This window comes from Mastigoproctus giganteus, chromosome 9 (genome assembly GCF_048544385.1).
Source record: "Mastigoproctus giganteus isolate SK-2022 chromosome 9, ASM4854438v1, whole genome shotgun sequence".
Classification (NCBI taxonomy): domain Eukaryota; kingdom Metazoa; phylum Arthropoda; class Arachnida; order Uropygi; family Thelyphonidae; genus Mastigoproctus; species Mastigoproctus giganteus.
Window position 1 is genome coordinate 10,758,783 of NC_143583.1, and position 26,446 is coordinate 10,785,228.

Genomic DNA, 26,446 nt, shown 5'->3' on the forward strand with positions numbered 1-26,446 from the left:
GATTGTCCTATCCGTTATTATGGCACGGTCCCAGTACAGCTTGTGGATTGGGGTCTCAAGTATTGCCTGGGGTTCGTACTTGTAGTACGGTACACTTTCTTCGATAAACTGGTATTTCTTTGCCAGCTTCTGATGTATTATCCTGGCTACCTGGTCGTGTCTATGAGTGTACTCAGTCTGGGTGATCACTTTGCATCCCCCTGTGATGTGTTCAATCATTTCTGAGGCCAGGTAGCATCATCGATATGTGTCACCGGATACTCCAGGTTCCTTGGTGATGTATTTTCTATAGTTCCTGGTGTTGATTACCTGGTCTTGGATGGCAAGCATGAATCCTTCAGCCTCGGGGAAGAACGTCCTGCATTGGAAGCAGTTTTATCTATGTGATCTTGATGGAGATCATTCTAGTGTCTGCCAAGGAATGTCTTCTCTGCCCATTTTTCTAGCTTCATTTGTGCCTCCTGGTTGGGAGGGAAACTCTCTGGTACTGCCTAAAGCAACTCCTCATGTAGGTTGAGTGGGGTATACAGCTTGTCTATCTTCCTTATGGCCTGGTGGAGTGCTGCTGCGTGTTTCTGGAATTAATACTTCAGGTTAGCAATTGCTGTCTTCTGTTGCTCAAAGACGTCTATCAGGCCCCTTTCTTCTCCTTTCCAGGCAATTGTCAGTCTCTTCCACGTCTGATTTCAGGTGGTGTTGGCGGCTCTTGGTATTATTATAATAATTATTATTATTATTATTATTGTTATTAGCCATATGGTGCAAGGAAGCCTGAGGCTTATGCTGCACTAGCCAAAAAAAAAATAAAATAAAATTCCCAAGTTATCCTGAGAGAGAGGAATCACCAAGAAAGAGAAGAATGATGATATCCAGCTCAGGACCCTGGGTTTGCCAAGCCCATACTCACGAGATTAACAGATGCACCGTATTCAAACTTTTGAATAATTTCAAGTTTTTGTTTAATTGAAAGCACAACTCTTGTGTTTGCGAATCACTTGTGATTTCTAAAAAGGAAAAAAAGTTACTATAAAAAAAAAAAAAAAATTCCGACATCCTGACATAAACAATGAAACAAAATTTGTCATTTTGTCTTGCAATGGAACACAACAATCAACGTGATGCACAAAAGCAAACTAAACATTTGGTCTTTCTTCTTTTTTTTTTTTTTTTTTTTGTTTACACCTTTATATTTATTACTTGAATTTTATGATTTCTGGTTAAGCTGGTATCCTGGTTAATCCGCTTCCTGGGGAATCGAGAGTCTGTGGTACTTGGATTTCAGGTAGGCTTTTGATATTGTTACACATAAAAGACTCCTGAAGCAGAGTGACATTAAGGGAAAGTTACTGCTACAGCAAGTTCAGTGCTGGATTCATTGCTGCTTTCAATATTCATCAATGATATTGATGATGGTATATCAGGCTTAATATATAAGTTTGCAAATAATACAAAGGTTGGCAGGGTTGTCAGGTTGAGCTACTGCAAGAAGATCTATGAAAATTGAGTCGATGGGCTGAGAAATGGCAGTTGAAGTTTAACATTGACAAATGCAAGATACTGCATATGGGTAGCAGTAACATCAACTCTGTGGTATTACACTCAGGGTAGTGGAGAATGAAAAAGACATAAGGTAATTGTTCAATCAGACATGCAATTCTCTGAGCAGTGCAGCCATACTGCCAGGACAACTCGTGGGTTTTGTCAATGATATACAGAAACTTTGCTAGCAGGGATAAGGAGGTGATTATCCCTTTGTACAAGGTCATGGTTAGGCCTCATCTTGAGTACTATATACAAGTCAGGAGGCCTCATTTTGGGGAGGATGCTGATCTGCTGGAATGGGTGCAGAGAAGGGCAACCAGACTGGTGAAGGGAACAAAAGGGTGCTCTTACCGAGAGAGGCTTCAGTTCTACAAACTACAGCTTCTTGAGATTAGGCACCTGCAGGGAGATCTGATTGAGGTATTTTAAGCCTTGAATGGATTCAGTAAGCTGAATGTTAATGGTATTCTTCCTCTTGTTGAGGCAACACACATAAGGTGGCATAAATTCATGTTTAGGAAGCATGGTTTCAGGATAGATGTGTGGAAGCTTGCCTTCAGCCAGTGGGTGGTTGATTGTTGTAAGGTGCCTCCATCTGTTGTGGAAGTGGATGGGTTGAATAAATTCATGGAAGAACTAAAATTCTTGAAGGGTACAGATGGGTGAACTGGGTTGTTTTTTTTTTTTTTTTTTTTTTTTGGCTGATGCTGTATAAAACTTGCTTTCTTGCTTCATTTTCCATTACTACTACTATTACTACTACTTTGTCCATTAGAAAATGCAACAGCATGGAAAGCAAAATTCTGGGAATTTCAAGGCCTGCTGTGGGAGGGGGGGCCCTCATAAAACAAGCACATACATGGGCCGTATTAAGGTTACTAAGAATAAAAACAGACACATGTACACTTGTGTTAGAGGTCTGCATGGGCCCGTGCCCATGCAGACCTCTAACACAAACAATATTCAGGCACGGGTCAGATACAAATAATCGTAATGAATTGCTATTCCAAACACTTCAGAATTTTTCGGGCTATTTCATACTTTTTTTTCCCCCCAAGTATATATATTTTTTTTTATGTATTTAATTTCTTAAGTTTTTTAGAAAAAAATGTGCATTATTTGTCTGTTGAAACTTTTAATTGACCAATAAGGCACACTTTTCCAATGTATCACAAATTCAGTGAGATTTGAACTCTTTTGTGGAAAGTTCCAGTCAATATTTTTGTTCAGTAGCCTTTACCCATAAGCAGGAATTAGGTTGTAATTTACGTAACATCAAGTGTATGATTGGAATGAGCTTCTATTGGAATGCGCCGCAGCCTGGAAAATAAGATGCAGGATATTTCAGAGACTGCTGGGAATCATTGGGGTACAAGTAAACACATGGGTTGTGTTAGGGTAGCTAAGAAAAAGAACAGGTGCATATATACTTGTGTGTACACCAATGCTAGGAGTTTAGTAAATAAATTTGATGAATTTGAGGTATTGCTCAAAACATCAAAGGCAGATATTGTGGGGATTTCAGAGACGTGGTGTCACACAGATATAAGAAATGCAGAACTGGAATTTGGGGAGTACAATGTCTACAGAAAGGATAGACAGGATAGGAAGGGAGGAGGGGTTATGCTATTAGTTAAAAAACACATAAAATCCAAGGAAGTGAAGCCAGTCGACATCGCTGGACAGTGCAGTGTTGAGTCAGTTTGGTGTGACATAAGCATTGGGAGATCAAAATTGAGAGTAGGAGTGTGCTATAGGCCTAATGACTCTGATGAGTATAATAAGAAACTGTTCGGAGAAATAGAGTGGGCCAGTAAATCAGAGAGTCTTATAATGGGGGATTTTAATTTCCCAGATATTGACTGGAATTTGGGGGCTGGTCACTCACACAGTAGCAAGGCTTTTGTGGATTTATTGGATGATTGTTTTCTACATCAGCATGTTCGGGAGGCAACTAGAGGGAGTAATACTCTTGATTTGATTATCAGTAGTGATTCTTCATGCATTAAGAATCTGCAGATAAATGAACCACTTGGTGGCAGTGATCACAGTGTGCTGAAGTGGGAGTTACTCAAAGAGGTAACTACCATTAGGGGTAAAGGGAAGGGGTATTGCTTTCGTAAAGGCGACTACAATGGACTGAGACAGTATTTAAATTCTATACAGTGGGATCAACTGATGATATTGCCAACAGCAAATTCAAAATGGGAAGCATTCAAAGAACTTATCGTGGAAGCTACTAGGCTTTACATACCAACTAAGAAATATTGTTCAAGGTTTAGGCCTAAATGGTTGTCAGATGAACTAATGAGGCATATGGCAGAGAAGAAAAATGCATGGGATACATACAAATTAACACGTGACACGGACGCCTATGATAGATACAAGTTGATATGCAACCAAGTTACAAAGGAGGTTAGGCAGGCGAAGGCAGATTACGAGAAATCCTTGGCAAGGGATGCAAAGAAAAACAGCAAAGAGTTCTTTACTTATGTAAACTCTAGAAGGAAGGGGATGAATCAGATTGGTCCACTTGAGATCGATGGGTCAACTGTTGATGACCCTGCTCGGGTAGCTAACAAACTAAATGAATATTTTGCATCGACATTCACACATGAGGAGATATTCAGCGAGGGGAATGCCAGAGGTGTATTCAACTCTAGCAGTAAGCTAGAGAATCTTGTAATAACTGAGAGCAAAGTGGAGGAGAAATTGTTGAAGATAAACACAAGAAAGGCACCTGGGGTGGATGGGATCTATCCAGTTATATTAAAGGAGGCAGCAAAGGAGGTAAGCAAACCCTTAGCCATAATTATGAGAGCTTCCTTGGACTCAGGGGAGGTACCCATTGACTGGAGATGTGCAAATGTGACCCCAATTCACAAAGGGGGATCAAAGGCTGACACAAGTAATTATAGACCTGTGAGTTTAACTTCTGTTCCCGGAAAATTAATGGAGGCACTGGTGAAAGAAGCACTGCAGGATCATCTAGACAAGACTTCAGTTATAGCTAGGACACAGCATGGTTTTGTTAAGGGGAAGTCTTGCCTGACCAATTTGATTGGATACTATGATGCAGTCACAAAAGAACTGGATGCAGGGAATAACTTTGATATTATATACTTGGATCTTAGAAAGGCTTTTGATACTGTTGCACATGGAAGACTGCTGCACAAATTGGAGCAGTGTGGCATTGGAGGCAAGTTGCTGCTATGGATAAAGGGGTGGTTGAGGGGGAGAAGACAGAGAGTGGTAATCAATGGACACTGCTCATCGTGGACTAATGTTATTAGTGGAGTCCCTCAGGGTTCAGTATTGGGGCCTTTATTGTTTTCTGTATTTATAAATGATATTGATGATGGTATGTCAGGCTTAATGTCCAAGTTTGCAGACGATACGAAGGTTGGCAGGGTTGTCAAGGACACTACTGACACTATGCTGCTGCAACAGGATTTGGAAAGGTTGAGCAGATGGGCTTCGAGGTGGCAAATGAAGTTTAACATTGACAAATGTAAAGTACTACATATGGGAAACAGCAACCCCAGAGCAACGTATCAACTCTGTGGTACTACACTGACAGTGGTAGAGAATGAAAGGGACCTGGGGGTGGTGGTGCAGGCAGATATGAAGTTCTCTGAGCAGTGCAGACGAGCTGCAAGAGTAGCTCATGGTGTATTGTCAATGATATATAGGAATTTTTCTAGCAGGGATAAGGAGGTGATTATTCCCTTGTATAAGGCAATGGTCAGGCCACACCTAGAGTACTGTATACAGGCCTGGAGGCCTCATTTCAGGAAGGATGTAGAGCTGCTGGAACGAGTACAGAGAAGGGCAACTAGATTGGTGAATGGGACAAAGGGGTTCTCTTACGAAGAAAGGCTTAAGTTTTGCAAATTACAGTGTCTGGAAACTAGGCACCAGCGGGGTGATCTGATAGAGGTGTACAAAGCCTTGAATGGTTTGAGCATGCTCAATGCTGATGGGATTCTTCCTCTAGCTCAGAAAAATCACCTGAGAGGGCATAAATTCAAATTGAGGAAAGACAGATGTAGGATAGATGTGCGGAAGTTTGCCTTTAGCCAGCGGGTGGTTGGTGGGTGGAACAGACTTCCATCCCTTGTCGTGGAAGTTGATAGCCTAAATAAGTTTAAGGCTCAGCTGGACAGGTATTTCGAACGAACAGAGGGGTGAAGTGGAAGTGGTTATTTTTATTTATTTATGTTACTTTTTTTTTTTTTTTTTTTTTTGGCTGATGCTGCATAAGCTTGCTTTCTTGCATCAAATGCCTCTACTAATGCTAATGCTAATGATGCGAGTCATTATGACCCCCTGGCACTGGTCCCCTTTTTAGTTGTATGTGTACAGTATTTCTTAATGGTCTGATTAAAGCAGTAATGCAGGACCATCTAGACAAGACTGCAGTTATAGTTCACACACAGTATGGGTTTGTTAAGGGAAAGTCTTGTCTGACCAATCTGATTGGATATGATATCATGCAGGTACAAAAGAACTGGATGCAAAATAAATAATTTTGATATCATATACTTGGATTTTACGAAAAATTTTGATACTATTGCACAAAAAAGAATACTGCACCAATTAAAGTAGAATGGCATTAAGGGCAAATTGCTACTATGGATAAAGGGATGATTAAGTGGGAGAAGACAGAGAGCGGTAATCAATGGACACTGGTCTTTGTGGACTAATGTTATTAGTAGAGTACCCCAGGGTACTCTACTAATAACATCAAGTGTATGAATGTGTTGAGCCCATTATTCTTTCTATATTTATTAATGATATTGATGAAAGTATATCAGATTTAATGTCCAAGTTTGCAGACGATACGAAGGTTGGCAGGGTTGTTAATGACAGTACACTACTGCAACAGGATCTAGAACTGAACAGATAGACTGAGAGGTGGCAACTGAATTTTAACATAGACTATTGTAAAGTACTGCATATCGGTAGCAGTAACCACCAGAGTATTAGAATTAGTAGAGGCACATGATGCAAGAAAGCAAGCTTATAGTATCAAAAGCTTTTGCTTCCATTCTACGTGGAAGCCTGCTGTACAATTGATTTGGTAGTTGTTGGCACATCGGCTTCTGTGGCCATATTGCACCTCCCAAGGTTTTTTGCAGTACTTTGATCCAAGCCCGAGGCGGGAATCGAACCCGCGACCTTTGGGTTGCCGGGCAGGTACTTTACCCACTCGGCTAGCCCGGTCGGCCCTGCTGTACAAACTGTAGTTTTTGTCATTAGGAGAAAGTTACTGCTATGATGGAATCAACAGGAACTATTATCCTTCAACTAATGTTTTTAGTGGAGTGCCCCAGGATTCAGCGACTTATTGTTATTCTCAATATTTATTAATAACGATTCATGAAGGCATCTTCTTCTAGTTCTCCACCCTCAGCAGGCAGGTTCAGCACTCCACTGACACCATGCTTCTCCATCTTGTGCTTTCCTTTTAAGTCCTGAATAATTTCCTCTTCCTATCCAATCCTTCATTCCAATTCTCTCCTTCTCCCAACAGCTCTCTTCCCACACATCTTTCCCTCAATCACTTTCCTCAAAACATGCTTTCTCTTCTCAATACATGTCCTATAAAGTTCTTTTCTCTTGTTCTTAGTTATTTTACTAACGTTCTCTCTTCACCTACTTTCCTCAAAACTTCCTCATTACTGACTCTGTCCACCCATGTCACCCTTTCCATCCTTCTCCACACCCACTTCTCAAACTTCTAGCTGTCTAATCTCCTCTCTTCCTGGTGTCAATGTCTCTGAACCATATAGCACAACAGTCCACATTAATGTTTTCACCATTTGCTTTCTTAATTCCTTCTTGAAATTTCTTCTCAATAGTTTGTTTCTATTACTAAATGCCTCTTTGCCCATTGCAATTCTTGTTTTTATTTCCTCCAGGATTTTTCCATTTTTTTCATTAAGTATCTGTATCTGTCCCAATATTATTCCATCTAATGTTACATTGGTTCTTCTTCCTGATCACTTTGAAATTAATATTATCTTGGTTTTCTTGATGTTAATCTTCATATTGTACTTCCTTACTTTGCTGTTCAGGATATCCAATAAGCTCTGCAATTCTTCCTCATCATTAGCAATCAATACCTGGTAATCTGCAAATCTTATTATCTTTATCTTCTCCCTCCTACTTTTACACCTCTTTTCTGCTCTTCTTTGTACTCTTTCATCAATGCTTCTGCATACAAATTAAATAGTAAAGGGACATGGAACATCCTTGCCTTACACCCCTACCAATGACTACTTCTGATTCCTCTCCATCAATCCAAATCATGGCTGTCTGTCCCATGTAAAGTTCCCAAATTAGTTTAAGATCTCTTTTATCTAGGCCTATCTTTCCTAAGACTTCAATCAGCTTAACTCAATTCACTCTCTGTCAAAAGCCTTTTTGAGATCAACAAAACAGATTGCCAGATCTTTTCCTATTTCCATGCTTGTTTCTGCCAGGGTTCCAAATATTCCTATTGCCTCTCTGGTCCCACAGCCTTCTCCGAACCCAAACTGATCTACTTCTATGAATTCGCAATCCCTCACTTTTGCTTTAATTTGTTCTGAGAGAATTTTTAGAAATATTTTTGAGGAGTGGGAAATTAAACTGATCATCCTATAGTCAGTACAATTTGATGCATTCTTCTTCTTTTCTAATGGGATGATTATGGATTTTAGAAAGTCTTTGGGCCAGCTACAGATTTTCCCACAAATTCCAAACAATTCTTTCTTCGCTTCTTCTCCAAGTCCTTTTATAATTTCTGCTGGTTATAAAATCCAGTCCAGATGTATCACTCTTTTTAATGAGGCTACTGCCTTTTCAAATTCTTCTCTGATTAGTTTTGGCCCTAAGGTCTCTTTTTCATCTTCTACTGTCACAAGTCAAACCTTAGGTTTATTTATTTTATTCATAGCTCTTATATATATATATATATATTCCTTCCATCTTCTCCTTATGTGTTCATTTTTGTTCCAACTAAGAAATACTGCTCTGGGTTTAGGTCCAAATGGATGTCAGATGAACTAATGAGATTCGTGGCAGAGAAGAAAAATGCATGGGATGCACATAAATTTTCAGGCAACACAGAAGCCTATAGCTAGTCTGTAATCTCGCCACAAAGGAGGTTAGGCAAACAAAGGCAGTTTATGAAAATTCTTTGGCAAAGGATGCAAAGAAAAACAGCAAAGACTTCTTTACTTATATATCAGATTGGTCCACTTGACCAATTGGATGAATCAGATTGGTCCACTTGATATCATGCTTTGACTGTAGATGATCATTCTAAGATAGCTGCTGAACTAAATTGGTATTTTGCATCTACATTCACACGAGGAGTTATTGAAGGGGGAGATGACCAGATGTTTATCAAACTCTAACAGGGAGTTAAATGATTTTGTAATAACTGAGAACAAAGTGGATGAGAAATTTTATTGAAGTTAAACATAAGAAAGGCACCTGGGGTGGATGGGATCCACCAGTTATATTAAAGGTGGCAGCAAAAGAAGTAAGCAAAACCTTAGCCATAAATATGAGAGCATCCTTGGACTTGAGGGAAGTCCCCACAGACTGGAGATGTGCAAATTGTATCTCCAATTCACAAAGGGGGATCAAAGGGTGACAAGTAATTACAGACCTGTTAGTTTAACTTCTGTTCCAGGGAAAATAATGGAGTCACTGGTTAAAGAAGCATTGCAGGATCATTTAGACAAGACTGCAGCAGTAATTCAGACACAGCATGGGGTTTTTCAAGGGGAATTCTTGTATGACCAATTTGATGGGATACTATGATGTGGTCACAAAGGAGCTGGATGCAAAAAATAATTTGATATCATATGCTTGGATTTCAGGAAAGCTTTTGATACTGTTGCACATGGAAGACTACTGTACAAATTTGAGCAGTATGGCATTAAGGGCAAGTTGCTACAATAGATAAAAGGATGATTCAGTGCAAGAAGACAGAGTGGTGGTCAATGGGTACTGCCCTATGTAGACAAATATTATTAGTGGTGTCCCTGAAGGTTCAGTGTTGGGCTCATTGTTATTCTGTATATTTATCAATGATATTGATAAAGGTATATCAAGCTTAATGCCAAAGTTTGCAGGTGATACAAAAGTTGGCAGGGTTGTTAATAACAGTAATGACAGGATCTGAAAAAGTTGGGTAGATGGGCTGAGAAGTGGCAACTGAAGTTTAACTTTGACAAATGCAAAGTACTGCCTACGGGTAGCAGTAACACCAGAGAAATGTACTGTGTGGTGTTTCACTCAGGGTAGTGGACAATGAAGGCGACTTGGGGGTAATTGTGTAGTCAGATATTAAATTTTCTGAGCAGTACAGACAGGCTGACAGAGTAGGTCATGGGGTCTTGTCAATGATATACAGAAATTTTGCGAGCAGGCATAAGGAGGTGATTATCCCCTTGTATAAGGCAATGGTCAGGCCACACCTTGAGTACTGCGTATAGGTTTGGAAGCCTCATTTTAGGAAGGATGTAGAGTTGCTAGAATGAATACAGAGAAAGGCAACAAGACTGGTGAAGGGAAGAAAGAGGTGCTCTTATGAAGAAAGGCTTAAGTTCTGCAAATTGCAGCTTCTGGAGACTAAGCACCTGCGAGGATATCTGACTGTGGTGTATAAGGCCTTGAATGGATTGAGCAAGCTCAATGCTGATGGAATTCTTCCTCTTGCTCAGATTACAAACCTAAGGGGGCCATAGGTTCAAACTGAGGAAAGACAGTTGTAGAATAATTGTGCTGAAGTTTGCCTTTAGCCAGCAGGTAGTTGATTGCTGGAACAAACTTCCATCTATTGTTGTGGAAGTTAATAGCTTAAATAAATTTAAGGCAGAACTAGACAAACATTTGGAATGAATGGATCAGTGAAATTGGAAGGTTTGTTTTTTTTTTTTTTTTTTTTTTTTTTGGCTGATGCTGTATAGGCTTGCTTTCTTCCATCATGTGCCTCTATTAATGCTAATGTAGAATTTTTCCATTCTTGTCTTTTATCTTTCCACTAGTCTTATTCTTCCTGTTTAAGTTCTATACTTTTTCATACATTAGGTCACTTCTTCCTCTTCTTGTCATGTTCTCTTGTTCTCTGCACTGTTTTTCTCACCATTTTTCTCTTGCTTCATCTGTTTCCCTTCTAAGTTCATTATTCAAACTCCTATACAGTCTGTCCTCGTATAGCACGATAGTTGCGTTCCTAGAAACTCTCGTGCAATGCAAAATCATGCAATATAAACAACAGTCCCTATGGGAAAAGTGGGGTTAGGTGCCGACCACTCAAGACTGAACACACATTTGGAACCAAAACATTACCAAACACAATAAATAAATGGGGTAATTTTAATCGTTATAAAATACTTACGTATTTTATAACGATTAAAATACGTAATAAAAATATTATATTATATTATAATAAAGTATTTTTAGTATTTTTTAATACTAAAAAAGTACTTTTTACGGATAAAATACGTATTTTATTCGTAAAAAATTTATTATATTAAATAAAATAGTCGTAATAAAATACTTACGTATTTTATAATACGTAAGTATAAATTATAATACGTAAGTCGTAATAAAATATTGCTAATGCTTTTGCTTCTATCGTAAGCAAACTTGCTTTTTGTTTGATTTTTAATCCAAACCGATGACAGGCGTTCCATCTCTTCCAATTCTTTGTGTCTTAATCTAATGGATTTTAATTAAAATCCATTAGATTATGTTCCCGCTATGAAAGTTGTTTTTATTTTCTCTGCATTCTTTGTAATTCTCCGCGTTGCCTCATTTAGGTCTGTAGCACGTGCAATATCACATGGTCTTTCATTTCGCTCAAAGCGTTTCAAAATTTCATATTTTTTCTCTATCGACAGAAGCGGACTGGCCATAAGCCTTACTGGGGAAACCCTGGTGGGCCCAAGGCCGGTGTGATTTTGGCCATAAACCGTAGTATGAGGCCACTACAAATTTTCCCGGGTAAGAATTTTTGACCCAGTCCGCCTCTGTTTATCGATATTGCTTCTTTTTTTTTCTCTCTGAATCTGCAGTGTCTTAGCCAGGACGCTTCCTTTTCACACCTTTTAAGTATTTTACTAATTTTTAGGGAATAAAGCACAATTACAAACGAGGTGGCACGCTTGATACACAGAAACAAAGCTGCGCGCGTGTAGCAACTGAATAAACAACACGGTAAAGGCCGAGATACGCTATTAACACCTCACATTTTACTAAAGCACATTTCTGGGGGTTACTACCATAAAACAATAAAAACAATTTCCAGTTGCGTTTCTGCTAGTGGAATCTGTTATAAACTGGTAGTAAACTCCATCTAATTGCATTTGCGATTATATCGATAGCTGGAATTGTCGGTTTTTATGTTATTATGGTGAAATGTGTTTCCCCTTCACTGATATAAAACACATAAATACATTTTCAGAATCTTCTTCATTCCTATCGTGTTGCGTTCGGTTGGGGTGATTCCGCGTTTGACTGCCATTTCTTGTAAACACAAAGGCGAATCGTGTATAAGCGAATTCGGTTCGTGTTATATAAGATAACGTTCCCCTATTTATAAATCGTGTATGATCGAATTCGTGTAATGCAAACATGTGTTATACGAGGACCGACTGTATTTAATCCTTGCTTCTTCTGAACTTCAGTGCATCCATTTTCTTCTCTTCTCCATTTTGATTATCATTTCTTCTGTGATCCATGGTTTCCTTTTCCTTTTCTGATCTACTGTACCTAATTTATTTTCTGATACTCCTATAACAATCTTTTTAAAACTTTCCCATCTCTTCTCCAGTACTTCTATTTCCTCTCCATCCACTATCTCCCAGTCAACTGCCTCTCTTTCAGAGAGGCTTGGAGATGCTGACATACCTGTCAGGTATGTCAGCATCTCCTTCCCTTACTTCACAGAGGACAGAATTCCAATCTCCCATCACAATGACCATGAATGTCACTCCCCAGTTCTTCCATTATTTCTTCTACCTGTTCATATACCCTGTCTACTTCATCCTCAGTATGGTTGCTTTTTGGTAAACAGACTTGCATAATCAATAAATCTATTGGTTCAACCTTTAATCTAACAGCAATAATCTGTCACTGACGTGTATCACTTTCTTGAGGCTTTTCTGTGCATTTTTGTCTAGAAGTATAGCTACTCCTTGCTGGCTGTCATTCCCTTCTTTGTATATTACTCTGATATCTTCACCTATGAAGGCATATCGTGCTTAATATCTTAAGTTTAAAAAGGATACAAGGATTAGCAGAGTAGTAGTAGTAGCAGTAGCAGTGGCATTTGATGCAAGAAAGCAAGTGTATGAGGTTACGCAGAATCAGCCAAAAAAAAAAAAAAAAAAAAAAAAAACACACCATTCCCTCCAAATGCCTGTCCTCCTTAAATTTATTCAACCTATCAACTTCCACGACAGATGGAAGTTTGTTCCAGCAATTAACCAGCCGCTGGCTAAAGGCAAATTTCCGCACATCTATTCTACATCTGTCTTTTCTTAATTTGAATTTATGCCCCCTTAGGTTCGTAATCTGAACAAGTGGAAGGATCCCATCAGAATTCAGCGTGCTCAACCCATTCAAGGCCTTATAGCCTTCAATCAGATCACCACACAGGTGCCTAGTCTCCAGCCACTGCAATTTGCCGAACTTAAGCCTCTCTTGGTAAGAGGATCCCTTCATTCCCCTCACCAATCTTGTTGCCCTTCTCTGTACAGTGATCATGATGTGGTAACTGATGTTTCACACTGACAAATGCAGTACTGAATAGGTAGCAGTAGATCCCAGATTAACATACTAACTTTGTGGTGTCACACTTACAGTAATAGAGAATAAAATAAAAGATTGGAGATAACTGTGCAGTACGAGATGTTCTCTGAGTAATGCAAATGAGCTCCTATGACAACTCAGGGGTTTTGTCAATGATATATAATAATTTTGCAGGCAGGAATAAGGAGCTAATTATTCTGCTTCTTCCTTGCATCATTTTCCAATACTAATACTAAAATAAAATGGTATATATATTTTCCAAAAATTAAATAATAAAAAGGCAATGGTGGTAGGAACGCATCTTGAATTTTGCATATATGCCTGGAAGCCTCATTTCAGGATGGATGTGTATATGTTGAAAAAGGTGCAGAGAAGAACAATAAGATTAATGAGGAGAACAAAAAGGGTACTCTTATCAAGAAAGGCTTCAGAAAATTTCAGCGTCTGGAAACCAGTCCTCTGCAAAGAGATCGCATTGAAGCAATTAAGGTTCTAAATGGATTAAGTAAGTTAAATCTTGATGGCATCTTTATTCTAGCTCAGACAAAACTCATAAAGGACAAAAATTTAAACTGAGGAAGGATGATTAGAGGATCGATGTGTAGAAATTTGCTTTTGGCAAGAGGGTAACTGATTGCTGAAACAAGTTTCCATCTGGTGTTATGGAAGTGGGTAGTTTGAATAAATTTAAGAAAGAATTAGACAAATTATTAGAAGGGATGGACAAGTGATGTGGGATGTATTTCCCCCACCCCCCCCAACCAATGCTGTATGAGCTCACTTCCTTGCATCATTTTCCAATAGCAAAATAAAATGGTTATATATTTTCCAAGATTAAATAATAAGTAGTACACAAATTTTCATACTCATGAAAAATAAGATCTCACCCTTCGATGTTGCTGATGAAGCTCCTCTTCACAAGCTTTCAGATTTTCCACACTGACATGGTGACTACTACAACCTGCAAGTTGTGGAGATGTTGGAGTACATCTTCCTGACCAGAATCCTGCAGGTGCTCTTGAAGCAGTAACAGGATCAGGAGTTTTTGAGTACATCCTTGGACTTCTAGGGGAACTACTCACTCTAGGAGAATGTACCACATGAAGAGGAGAGGAGGGAGGTGTTTTATACATTTGTTTAGGTGGAAGAAACATAGAGTTTATTGATCTGGAAGATGGACTAATGGGTTTTGTGTTATCAGAACTTTGGTTTCTTCCTGGTAATGCTCCATGGGAGTTACTACTAGGTATACGTATTCCTTCCTTTATAAACCACTTATGACTGTCCTGAGAGGTAACCGGTGGAGGCTGACTATGAGACATATATTCAAACTTGGAAACTTTTTCTACAAAATCAACACTATCTAAGTATTGGTTTTCGCCTTGAATGCCAACTGATGAAACATGGCTTTTATTACTCTTTCCTTGCACTAATGCTGGTGGTGACTGATAATCTAGAACTTCAAAAACAAATCATATCATTTTAAGTTTAAAACAGATTTGTTTAAAACAAATTTATTTTTTCAAAAGAAACTAAAATTGCATAAATGTAATTTCATCAAAAAAGAAAGCTTTAAAAATTAACCATACATTAAGCAGTTTACTGTATATGCATAAATAATCAATCCTCACACAACACAAAAAAAAAATAATAATAATAATAATAAATAAAAATAAAAAAAGCTGCTTTTCAGAAACTGCATTAAAAGAAACTTAACAGCCAGCTAAATACTTAATAAAAATTCAGGGTGAAATAAAGCATTAGACTGTGGGAAAATTACACACATACAAGTCAGTACAAATGCATCATGTCTATATGCAGTAATTAATAGAAGTTTTATAATAGCACAGTTTCATTACATCCCAGTATTGTGAATACCTTCACAATGAGTTGCCTATCTGATTATGCTTCAAATAAGTAATGCTTCCCCAACAGAAAAGACTACTGTTACTTATCCTCACTGGATACCACCACCCAGATAGCCATTTCGGGGCTATCTGACTCTTCATCAGTGGGTATATCGGACAGTATAACAGTTGACAACTCAACTGTAAAAATAATTCCACAATATGAGAGAGGCCAAATGGTGTTTAGTAGTTTAATACTTTATAAAAATTAAGGGCTAAAGCCTCAGATTGTAGGAAAATTTAGAGATATATAAGTTACTGCAAAAATATCATGTCTATATGTAGTAATTTACCAAAGTTATATTAGACCGGGGTTTGACCCCGTGAGCCACCAAATACGGAGGATGCGGAAAGGTCAGGGAATGACCACTGCATATCCTCGGAGCAATATGGCCTTAGTTGCTAATGCTCCTAAAAACCAAATAACAACAACAACAACCAAAGTTATTATAGTTGTTAAATTATTAAAGTCATTAAATAGTTATTAAAGTTTTGAAGTTATAACAGTGGCATTACCTACATCTCCTACTGTGAATAATTTCACAATGAATTGCCTATCCAGTTATACTTTTAAATTTATAATTTCTATTAAGTTTAATTTCAGCAATTTCTCTTCCACTTTCCTCTCAATTATTACAAAATTATTTGTCTCCCAGTTAGTTTGGTAAACTTCTGGTATACCCTTCCCTAAATAAATCCTCATGCATGAATGTAGATGAAAAATACACGTTCAGTTTGTCAGCTATCTGAGCAGGATCATCAACAGTCAACACATCTATGTTAAGTGGTCCAATCTGATTCATCCCTTCCATTCGAGAGTTTACATAAGTAAAGAACTCTTTGCATTCTTTGCCAAAGATTTCTCGTAATCTGCCTTCGCTTGCCTAACTTCATTGATTACAGACTAGCTTATATCTACCAAAGGCTTCTGTGTTTCCTGATAATTTATATGCATCATGCATTTTTCTTCTCTGCCATGAGTCTCATTAGTTCATATAATATCCATTCAGGTCTAAATCTTGAACAGTATTTCTTAGTTGAAACAAAAAGCCTAGTGACTTCCAAGATTACTTTCTTGAATGCTTCCCTTTTAAAATTTGCTGTTGGTAAATTCTAAAAGTAAATTCCCACTGTACAGAATTAAAAACTATCTGACCTTTACAAAAGCAAAAGCAGACATCACGTCTCTGCTATCCCAACAATATCCGCCTTTGATGTCTTGACCAACACTTCAAATTCATCTAGCACTGGTATACATGCAGGGGTACATGCACCTATTCCTAGTTACCCTGACACATCCCACATACCCACCTGTTTCATGATGACTGCCGTCAGTCCCTGAAACCCCCAGCACCCCTCGCTCCGGGTTGCTACTTATTCTAATAGAAGTTGTGCAAGAATCACCTTCAGCTCTGCCTGCGACTACTTTTAACCTTTTAGTCTGTGAATCCCCCCCCAGGCTAGCACTTTTCCGACCCACCTAACACTGCCTCGATAGCATCAGCAAATATTCTTGCACCCTTTCTATTTAAGTGTATCCCATCCCTGTAGAAACAGTATCTCCTGTTAACAAGCACAGACCACGCTGAAAAAAATTCTACTCCTTGAGCCTTGCACATTCCCTCCAGGGCCGAATTGATTGACAAGGGTCTCATCAGTGTTGCTAGTATGTGAGCAACCAACCCAAAAGTTTCAGTCAATACCTTTAAAGTTAAAATCCACCATTATAAGACATTCTGATTTACTGGCCCACTGTATTTGTATGTATAGTTGTTCATTATTCTCATCACAGTCATTAGGCCTATAACACCCTCCTACTCTCATTTTTGTTTTCTCACACTTCCTGTCCTGTCATTTCTTTCCATATATTGCACTCAGCATATATTCAAGTTTCATATAAGGCACCATGTTTCTGATATGCAAATAATGTCCACATCTGATGAATTAAACAATACTTCAAATTTAAAAAATTTATTTACTATCTTCCTAGCATTAGTATGCAATGCAAGTATACGTGTGTTTATTTTTCTCTATAACAGCCTATATATTTTCACGTCCCATGATGCCACCAGTAGGTCTTGTAATCCCTCACATCTTGCTTTTTTTCAGGCTGCTGCATATCTGAACAGCAGTGCTGCAAGAATCACTTTTGCCTTGGTTTACAGCTGCCATTAAACTATTAGTGAGTGTATCCCTCCATGCAAAGTTGCAGTGTTTTGATCCACCTGACACTAGCCTCGATTGCATCAACAATATTCTTGCATCCCTTCTACTTAATTATAGCCTATCCTTGCAATAAATCTTCCCTGTCAACAAATACAAATATGGTAAGAAAAATTTTATCCATGAGCCTCTTGGAATAAAATTTTTCTAAAGCCATGACCAAACTTGATTGACAATGCTCCATTATATAGCCTTTCCTATCATGTCTGGGCAAAATTCCTGACACTTCCAAATTTTATCCTAATTTGCAGCTTTATGTTAAGCAAATTTAAGCAAATCCTTAGATCATATCTACTTAATGTCATTAGTACCAATATGTACAACAATATTAATTAACTTTTTCTGTTAGAAGATATATTGTGGTTCTATTCACCTATCTTTTTTGCACAATATATTTCTTGTTTCCCTGGCAACAGAGTCACTAATGGTAGCTTCTTCCTATGGGACCAGTGCTTTCTACTTTCCTTGTTATTCGATTGTGTTGTCTGATTCATGAGTGTAAGCTCTAGCAATGAACCATACAGCTAAGTGAACGTACACTCGTGCATCAAACAAAAACATTCATGGATCAAAGAAAACATTCATGCATCAAAAATATAAAAGTGTTTGATAGGTCCTTTGAGGGTATCAAACCTTTACTTCAAGTTCTCATATAAAAATTACTAGTTATTTAAATTTAGATTGGGAAAAAAAAAAAAAAAAAAAAAAAAATGGAAAAAAAAAAAAAAAAAATGGAAAAAAAAAAAAAACACTTTTATTATACTAACATCGTGACACTTCAGAGGAAAATCACTGCTGGAAATGAAGATACTGTACTACGTAAGACTTATTCTCACCTTAATGGTGAGACTAACAAGCTAAACGAGTATTTTGCATCTATATTCACGCATGAGGAGTTATTCAGGAAGGAGAATGATGTAGGTAAAGTAAACATTGGCAGTGAGCTGGATGATTTTGTAATAACTCAGAGGAAAATGGAGGAGAGATTGTTGAGGATAAACATAAAAAAGGCACCTGGGGTGGATGGGATCTATCCAGTTATATTCAAGGAGGCAGCAAAGGAGGTAAGCAAACCCCTAGCCATAATTATAAGAGCTTCTTTGGACTCAGGGGAGGTACCCATAGACTGGAGATGTGCAAATGTAACCCCAATTCACAAAGGAGGATCAAAGGCTGACACAAGTAATTATAGACCTGTTAGTTTAACTTCTGTTCCAGGTAAATTAATGGAGACACTGGTTAAAGAAGCACTGCAGGATCATCTAGACAAGAATTCAGTTATAGCTCAGACGCAGCATGGTTTTGTTAAGGGCAGGTCTTGCCTGACCAATTTGATTGGATACTATGATGTAGTCACAAAAGAACTGGATGCAGGGAATAACTTTGATATTATATATTTGGATCTTAGAAAGGCTTTTGATACTGTTGCACATGGAAGACTGCTGCACAAATTGGAGCAGTGTGGCATTGGAGGCAAATTGCTGCTACGGATATGGGGATGGTTGAGTGGCAGAAGACAGAGAGTGGTAATCGATGGACACTGCTCAACGTGAACTAATGTTATTAGTGGAGTTCCTCAGGGTTCAGTGTTGGGTCCGTTGTTGTTTTCGGTGTTTATGAATGATATTGATGATGGGATATCAATTTAAATGTCCAAATTTGCAGATGATACAAAGGTTGCCAGGGTTCTTAAGGACAGCACTGACGCTATGCTGCTGCAACAGGATCTGGAAAGGTTGAACAGATGGGCTGAGAGGTGGCAAATGAAGTTTAACATTGACAAATGTAAAGTACTACATATGGGAAACAGTAACCCCAGAGCAACGTATCAACTCTGCGGTACTACACTGACAGTGGTGGAGAATGAAAAGGACCTGGGGGTAATTGTGCAGGCAGATATGAAGTTCTCTGAGCAGTGCAGACGAGCTGCAAGAGTAGCTCATGGTGTCTTGTCAATGATATACAGGAATTTTTCTAGCAGGGATAAGGAGGTGATTATTCCCTTGTATAAGGCAATGGTTAGGCCACATCTTGAGTACTGTATACAGGTCTGGAGGCCTCATTTCAAGAAGGATGTAGAGCTGCTGGAACGAGTACAGAGAAGGGCAACAAGATTAGTGAATGGAACAAAGGGTTGCTCTTACGAAGAAAGGCTTAAGTTTTGCAAATTACAGGGTCTGGAGACTAGGCACCGGCGAGGTGATCTGATAGAGGTGTATAAGGCTTTGAATGGTTTGAGCATGCACAATGCCAATGGGATTCTTCATCTTGCTCAGAATAATCAGCTCAGAAGGCATAAATTCAAATTGAGGAAGGACGGATGTCGGATAGATGTGCGGAAATTTGCCTTTGGCCAGCGGGTGGTTGGTTGGTGGAACCGACTTCCATCACTTGTTGTTGAAGTTGATAGCCTAAACAAATTTAAGGCTCAACTGGACAGGTATTTCGAGCAAATGGAGGGGTGAAATGGGAGTGGTGTGTTTTTTTTTTTTTTTTTTGGCTGATGCTGAATAAGCTTGCTTTCTTGCATCATATGCCTCTACTAATGCTAATGAAAGTTCACTTTTATTTAGGAAAACTCATTTATTGCAAATCAACCCTTTCTTAAATATATATGTAGATTAAGCTATGAAGGCAGCTTCAAATGCTAGATACAGAGAGGAACAGCAAGAAAACTGAGGGATGCAAAAGGGTGCTCACTCTTACCAAAAAAAGTTTTCAGTTCTGCAGACTAAACACCTGCAAGATCTGATTGGGATGTTTAAGACTTTGAGCCAATTGACTAAGCTCAATGCTGATGAAATCCTTCCTCTGGTCCAGAGTACATACATGGGGAGGGCATAGATTCAAACTGAGGATGGAGATAGTTACAGGATAGATGTGAGGAAATTTGTCATCAGCCAGTGGGTACCTGATTATTGGAACAAATTTCCATTTGTATTGTGGAAGTGGATCATTTGAATAAATTCAAGGAAGAACCAGACAGACTTTTAGAGGAGACAGACAGGTGACAAGTGAAGTGACTTTTCTTTTTCTTTTTCTTGGATAATTTGCCACTATTAATATTAATAATGCTGCTATTTTGTATCAGATCACCATGAAATTTATCAAGTATGTGCTACCTATCTAACCTGTGTCCTAACTCATTACATAACACAAAATTTGGTCCTTGAGGTTGTCACAGATATTCTCTCAGATATGCCAGACAAGTTGCACTTGCTACTTGGGAGTCTAAAACACTGATGGAACTGATATTCAGGTGACACTCAAGTCAAGTCCAATTTCGGTGAAGTCCGGATGGTCTGTGACAGCCAAATCCTCTGCTTGCACCTTCACGATGGTGGGACTGTTAGTAATCCTGGGTATAACCTCCATGCACAAGTACAGAGTGCGTGACCACCCAAGTGTGAACCAACGTAAGCAGGGGTCGAGGTGTTGCGCCCACACCACATGGAGGAATGCCGCCCCTCTATGTTACCAGGCAGTACTAGGTGGTAGATGACTCTCATCAACCAGTACAATACCACTACTTTGCTTATTAGAGGCTTGAAGTGGTGGAACCCATGTTTAGTCTCTAGAGGTAAGTTCCGGTCAACCCTTCCCTATCTCTTCCATCATGCAGTATGACTGATGACTTTTGAGGTTATGATGAACATCGTGGCGAGATTCAATATTCCTTACATTTCGAGGGTACAGCTCTAAAACTGTGTTCACAGGTCGGCCGCTAGTTAGTACACCGGACCGAACCTATTGGTAACTCTCTAGGAGGCTTCCAGATCAGCTAGTGTATAATCTTGCTACCTCTACTCTGCCAGATAGTGACTGGAGGGAGTCCGAGTTGTGTGTATGCAGGGAGCATTTTCGAAGCCACGTTATGTCAAAGATCTGGGTATATTCTTACCATGTGTATGCCATATCCAAAAATTTTATTACTTCATACAGCATGTCCCACCCACTTTTTCTTACTATTGAATACACAATGAATTGTCAAACTAACAGAGCTTGCTTCTCTGCGAAAAGATCTAAACCTCCCAAGCACTTCCTAATTCATTTCACAAATATACGTGGTCTCTATTCTAATCTTAATGATGTCCATTTCCACTTGCAGTCTGCCAAACCCCATGTACTTTTTCTGACAGAATCTCAGTTATCGGTTGATTCAACTACTGCTCATCTCAGATGCCCATTTTATTCGCTGTATGATTCCTTTCGCCTCAAAGGTGGTACTTGTGCATATGCCCATTCTGATATTCCCTGTCAGAGACTTGGCAATTTAGAATCTACTCTCTTTGATCTTCTCTGGCTTAAAATCTCTCTACCTCATTGTGTAAAAATCATCTGTTGTCTCTACCGTTCTCCCAACTCCACTAATCACTTGGAGCTCTTTGACTTCCTCTCTTTGCAACTTGACTTTCTCCAGTCCAACTTTCCTAACAGTGTGGTAATTTTCCTTGGTGATTTTAATGTTCACAACTCCAACTGGCTTCCGTTGTCTAGTCACACCGACCCAGCTGGTTGAGATGCTGAGGCTTTTGCAATTACTAATGACCTAGCACAGATTGTTCATTTACCTACAAGAATACTGGCCAATCCTAATCATACATCCAACACGCTTGATCTTTTTCTCACAAACAACCCTTCTAAATACATGGTGGAAGTGAGAGGTCCTTTACACACTTCAGATCACAACTTGGTGATTGTCCCTTCTCCAATGGAGCCTTTATCTCATGGCTATTCCCAACCTCGTGTTGTTTGGCATTACAAGAATGCAAAATGGGATGACCTGAGAAATTTCTTTTCTTTTTTCCTTGGTCGGATTACTGTTTCCATGTTTGCTCAGATCGTGTTAGTGAAATTATTCTTGCAGGAATGGAATCCTTTATCCCACACTCCACTTTAAAATCTCATCCTTTATCTAAACCTTGGTTTTCCAATAAATGTGCTAAGGCTGTTCAAGAGAAAAATGTTGCATATCGTAATTGGCTTGTTTCTAATTCTTCAGTTTCATTTTCAGCTTACACCAAAGCTCGCAACAATTGCAAAGCAGTTATTAATCAGTCCAAACTAGAGTTTGAACAAGCTAAGAGTAGAAAACTTGCTTCTTGCCCTAACGGTAGCTGAGCATTCTGGTCCCTTGCCAAAGCTATTGGCCGCAACTTTTGCCCATCTCTGCTCCCACCTCTGTCCAAACCAGATGGTTCTGTTGTCACTTCAGCCAAGGATAAAGCTGACCTGCTAGCATCCCATTTTTCTTCCAACTCATATATTAATGATCTTGGTAAAACAGCTCCCAACATACTCCATTCAATGCCTCCTGTGGTCTTCCGTCAAAAGGATGTCAGAAGAATTTTGACGAATCTTGATGCTAAGAAAGCTCCAGGTCCCGATGGTATTTCTCCACTTGTTCTCAAAATCTGTGCTTCTGAATTTATTCCTATTCTTTTCCGCCTTTTATCACTTTCTTATTCCAAAGGTGTTTTTCCTTCTGCTTGGAAATATGCCCATATCCAGCCAGTTAATAAAAAAAGTGACAAATCCCTCCCATCCAATTATCATCCCATTGCAATTACGTCTACTCTTTCTAAAGTAATGGAGAAATCAATTAACCACCAATTCTTAAACTACCTAGAAACCTTCCGTCTAATCAACGATTGCCAGTATGGATTCCGTCAGTGTTGATCCACTGGTGATGTTCTGGCTTATGTTACCCATTTATGGACTAATTCAATGGAAAGGTTCAGTGAAACACAAGTGGTTGCTCTTGACATCTCAAAGGCTTTCGATCATGTTTGGCATAAAGGTCTTATAAACAAGCTTCCATCTTTTGGTTTGCCAACTGTTTTTAGTAATTGGTTATCCAGTTTTCTCTCTGATCGCTCACTGAGGGTGATGGTAGATGGCTCTCTGTCTTCTAACTTCTCCACTAATGCCGGTGTCCCCCAAGGTTCAGTTCTTTCCCTCACTCTTTTCCTCTTGTATATTAATAACCTTCTTCCATTGAATGGAAATCCTATCCATAGTTTTGCCGATGATAGCACATTGCATTCCACTTTCCATTTTGAGAAACCTTGCCCTGCTCAATCAGCTTCAACTTCTCAAAAATCTGCTACCAATTCCTTAAATGCCGATCTTCAGGTAATTCTCCAGTGGGGCAAAGACAACTTAGTTGATTTCAATCCTTCTGAAGCTCAGTCTTGTCTTATATCTTGCAAAAAGGATTCTTCTCTCCTATGCTTATCTTTAGTGACACTCCGATTTCTAGGCAAAATGATATATCTCTTTTGGGGATTACCCTGACTTCTAATCTCTCTTGGCACAAGCACATTACAAATATTGCTTCGTCTGCATCTAAGAAACTTGGTTTTCTCTTTTGCTCTCGGCGTTACTTTTCTTCCAAGCATCTGGGGTGGTGACCCCAAAACCTCTCTCAGGCTTCTTGATTCCATTCAGAAGAGGCCAGTTAGGTTAATTAATGATTCATGTCTAACAGAGTCTCTCCACTCGCAGTCTCATAGATGTACTGTTTCTGCTGTATGCCTCTTCTACAAATACTTCCATGGGCACTGTTCTTCTGAATTGGCTTCTATAATTCCCGCTCTCTCTTTCAAAACAGTCCGAACACGTGCCGACACCAGCCAATATCCATTTACTGTCCAACTTCAAACTCACAGAACCAACTTTTCATCTTCCTCGTTCATTCATTCCACTGCCGTTTTCTGGAACAACCTTCCTTCATATGTATTTCCTGAAAATTACAGTCTACAGAAGTTCAAGTCCAATGTCAACAAATATCTTTTTTCGCCTTCTTAGCCTCCAACCCAAGCATGGTACTAAGTACTATAAATTCTAATACCTCTCGTGTTTGGGGTTTACATAAAAAAAAAAAACTTGCAACAGATAGTAGCACAAAAATGAAGCTCAGAAAATTTGAGGATTCCCTCATAATCCCATTTCTGTATAAATGGTTTCTAGATATTTTTGAAAATATTCAGAAACTTTAAAATGCTATTCATTTATTTTCTCTCTCTCTCTCTTTCTCTCTCTCTCTCTCTCTCTCTCTCTCTCTCTCTCTCTCTCTCTCTCTCTCTCTTGGCCCCATTACTAACACAATTTATATTAGTATTGGCCATAACAGTGCAAGAAAGGCATCTTTTCTACATTAACAAAAAAAACCAACACTGAAAAAAGGGAATGCTTCCCACAATCGAATTAATAATTTACACTCCAGCATCATTTAATACCATGCAAAGTTCCCCTTAATTCATTTTACTATCCCCTCTCAGAGCCTTATAAACTGCAATTACATCATCTGCAGGATACTTAGTTACCAAGCTCTGCAGCTTACATATTTAAAGTCTCTCATCATATACATGCCCTTTAGCATCAATCTCATCAGGCACTATTGCCCATTTTTGGATTTTTTCAAGAACCTCATGTCTTTTTTTTTTAGATGTGAACCTCTGTACCTGTGAACAAGTGCAGTCTCACAATTGTCTTATACAGCAGAATTATAACACTTACAAGCAACTGTTCAAAAAATCGACAGGGCACCATGAATTCTCCTCATCTTGGTGTCTGCCTAGACCATAACCCATAAATTAAAAGTCTTATCTAACCATCTCTGAAGCCCAAGTCACCTTGAAGGGGTGATGCATGGCTCTGATCATTAACTGCAACCCTGATCAAAATTTCATCAGGGGTCACAGTTAATGATCCAACATAATAACCCAACATAATCTACATCCAAAAGGGGTCATGGTCAGCTTAAATAAACCCGTGCTTAATACAGAGATCGTGAATCCATTTAACATTTTTAAACTGCTGTTCATTACCTAAATATATCAAGTAAACAAAAAACAAAAGGTTGATTCTAGTTAATTACATAATCTCATCTAGTTAAAATTAAATTTAATATATATAGTCCTATTTTAAATTCATTAGTAATTTTAAAAATTACTTTAAGATAATGTCATAAATTTAAATAAATATCAAATATGAAATTTACCAGGTAAGAATCCTGTGGGAATGACTGAAATTCGAGTATTTGGCATTATCTGTTTCATGAAATATGCTTCTTGTGGATGATTAAACCTGAAGAAGTTTGACCGCCCAAGACAAACCATACAACCTGTATATTAAAATTCTGATTTAATAATACTCAAAAACAAATTCACTCTTCTACTATATTACATAAATAAGATAAGCTTTTAAGGAGAAAACAAAGCAAAAAAGCACATATATTTAGATCCAAAAATGTTTAGAACTGCCAGTAGTTAACTATGATATTCAAACTGAATATATGCTAATTAATTCTGCACGATTTCAATCATTTAATGATTACACATCGTGTAGTATGTTTCTTGGTGATTATATAACAATTTATAATTTTTTAATAACAATTATTGCAATATTTAAGAAATTTGCTATCCTGATATCAACAATTTCCATTATGGTTTCTCTGATCTTCAAGTGCAAACCCATCTGGTGGGACATTACTAGGTGTATAAAAACTGGGCATACATATCCATACAAGAAAAAGTCAAATTCCATATTTAAGAGAACTAAAAAATTCTGGATTGAAAATAAAGGTTTAATTACCAGATCATAAGAATTATTTCTTCCTTCTTACACTCTCAATATATCAGACAATGCCAAAAGATAGGTCTATTGGAAGTAAGGAGATGTAATTCCAGTAGATTTAAAAAAAAAAAAAAATTAAGCACTTACAGTCTGGAATATCTAAAGAGAATTAGACATTTCAACCACTATTTTGAGGTTCTCCTCAGTAGTATGAAAACCAAGAATCTAAGAATAGTTACAACATAAAGCCTGCGAATTAGAAATAACACACCAAAATAATGCAGAATATACATAGTTCCAAAGAGTAAACTTATAAACAGATCATACACAGAAAAGTCTGGGTACAAATCCACATATAATGATAGTTTTTGTGCATG

The 26,446-nt window shown here is 38.3% G+C and overlaps 1 protein-coding gene across 4 annotated transcripts in view; it reads right to left on the minus strand.

The window, feature by feature from the left end:
* LOC150080048 (uncharacterized) overlaps positions 1-26,446 on the minus strand; it is a 477,066-nt gene that overhangs the window by 254,506 nt on the left and 196,114 nt on the right. For all 4 annotated transcript variants that reach the window (XM_090381622.1, XM_090381621.1, XM_090381619.1 and 1 more), the window contains 2 exons: positions 25,495-25,617; positions 14,247-14,818 (listed from right to left, as the gene is read on the minus strand). In XM_090381622.1, coding sequence (XP_090237748.1) covers positions 14,247-14,818; positions 25,495-25,617 — 695 coding nt within the window. The remainder of the gene's footprint in view (positions 1-14,246; positions 14,819-25,494; positions 25,618-26,446) is intronic.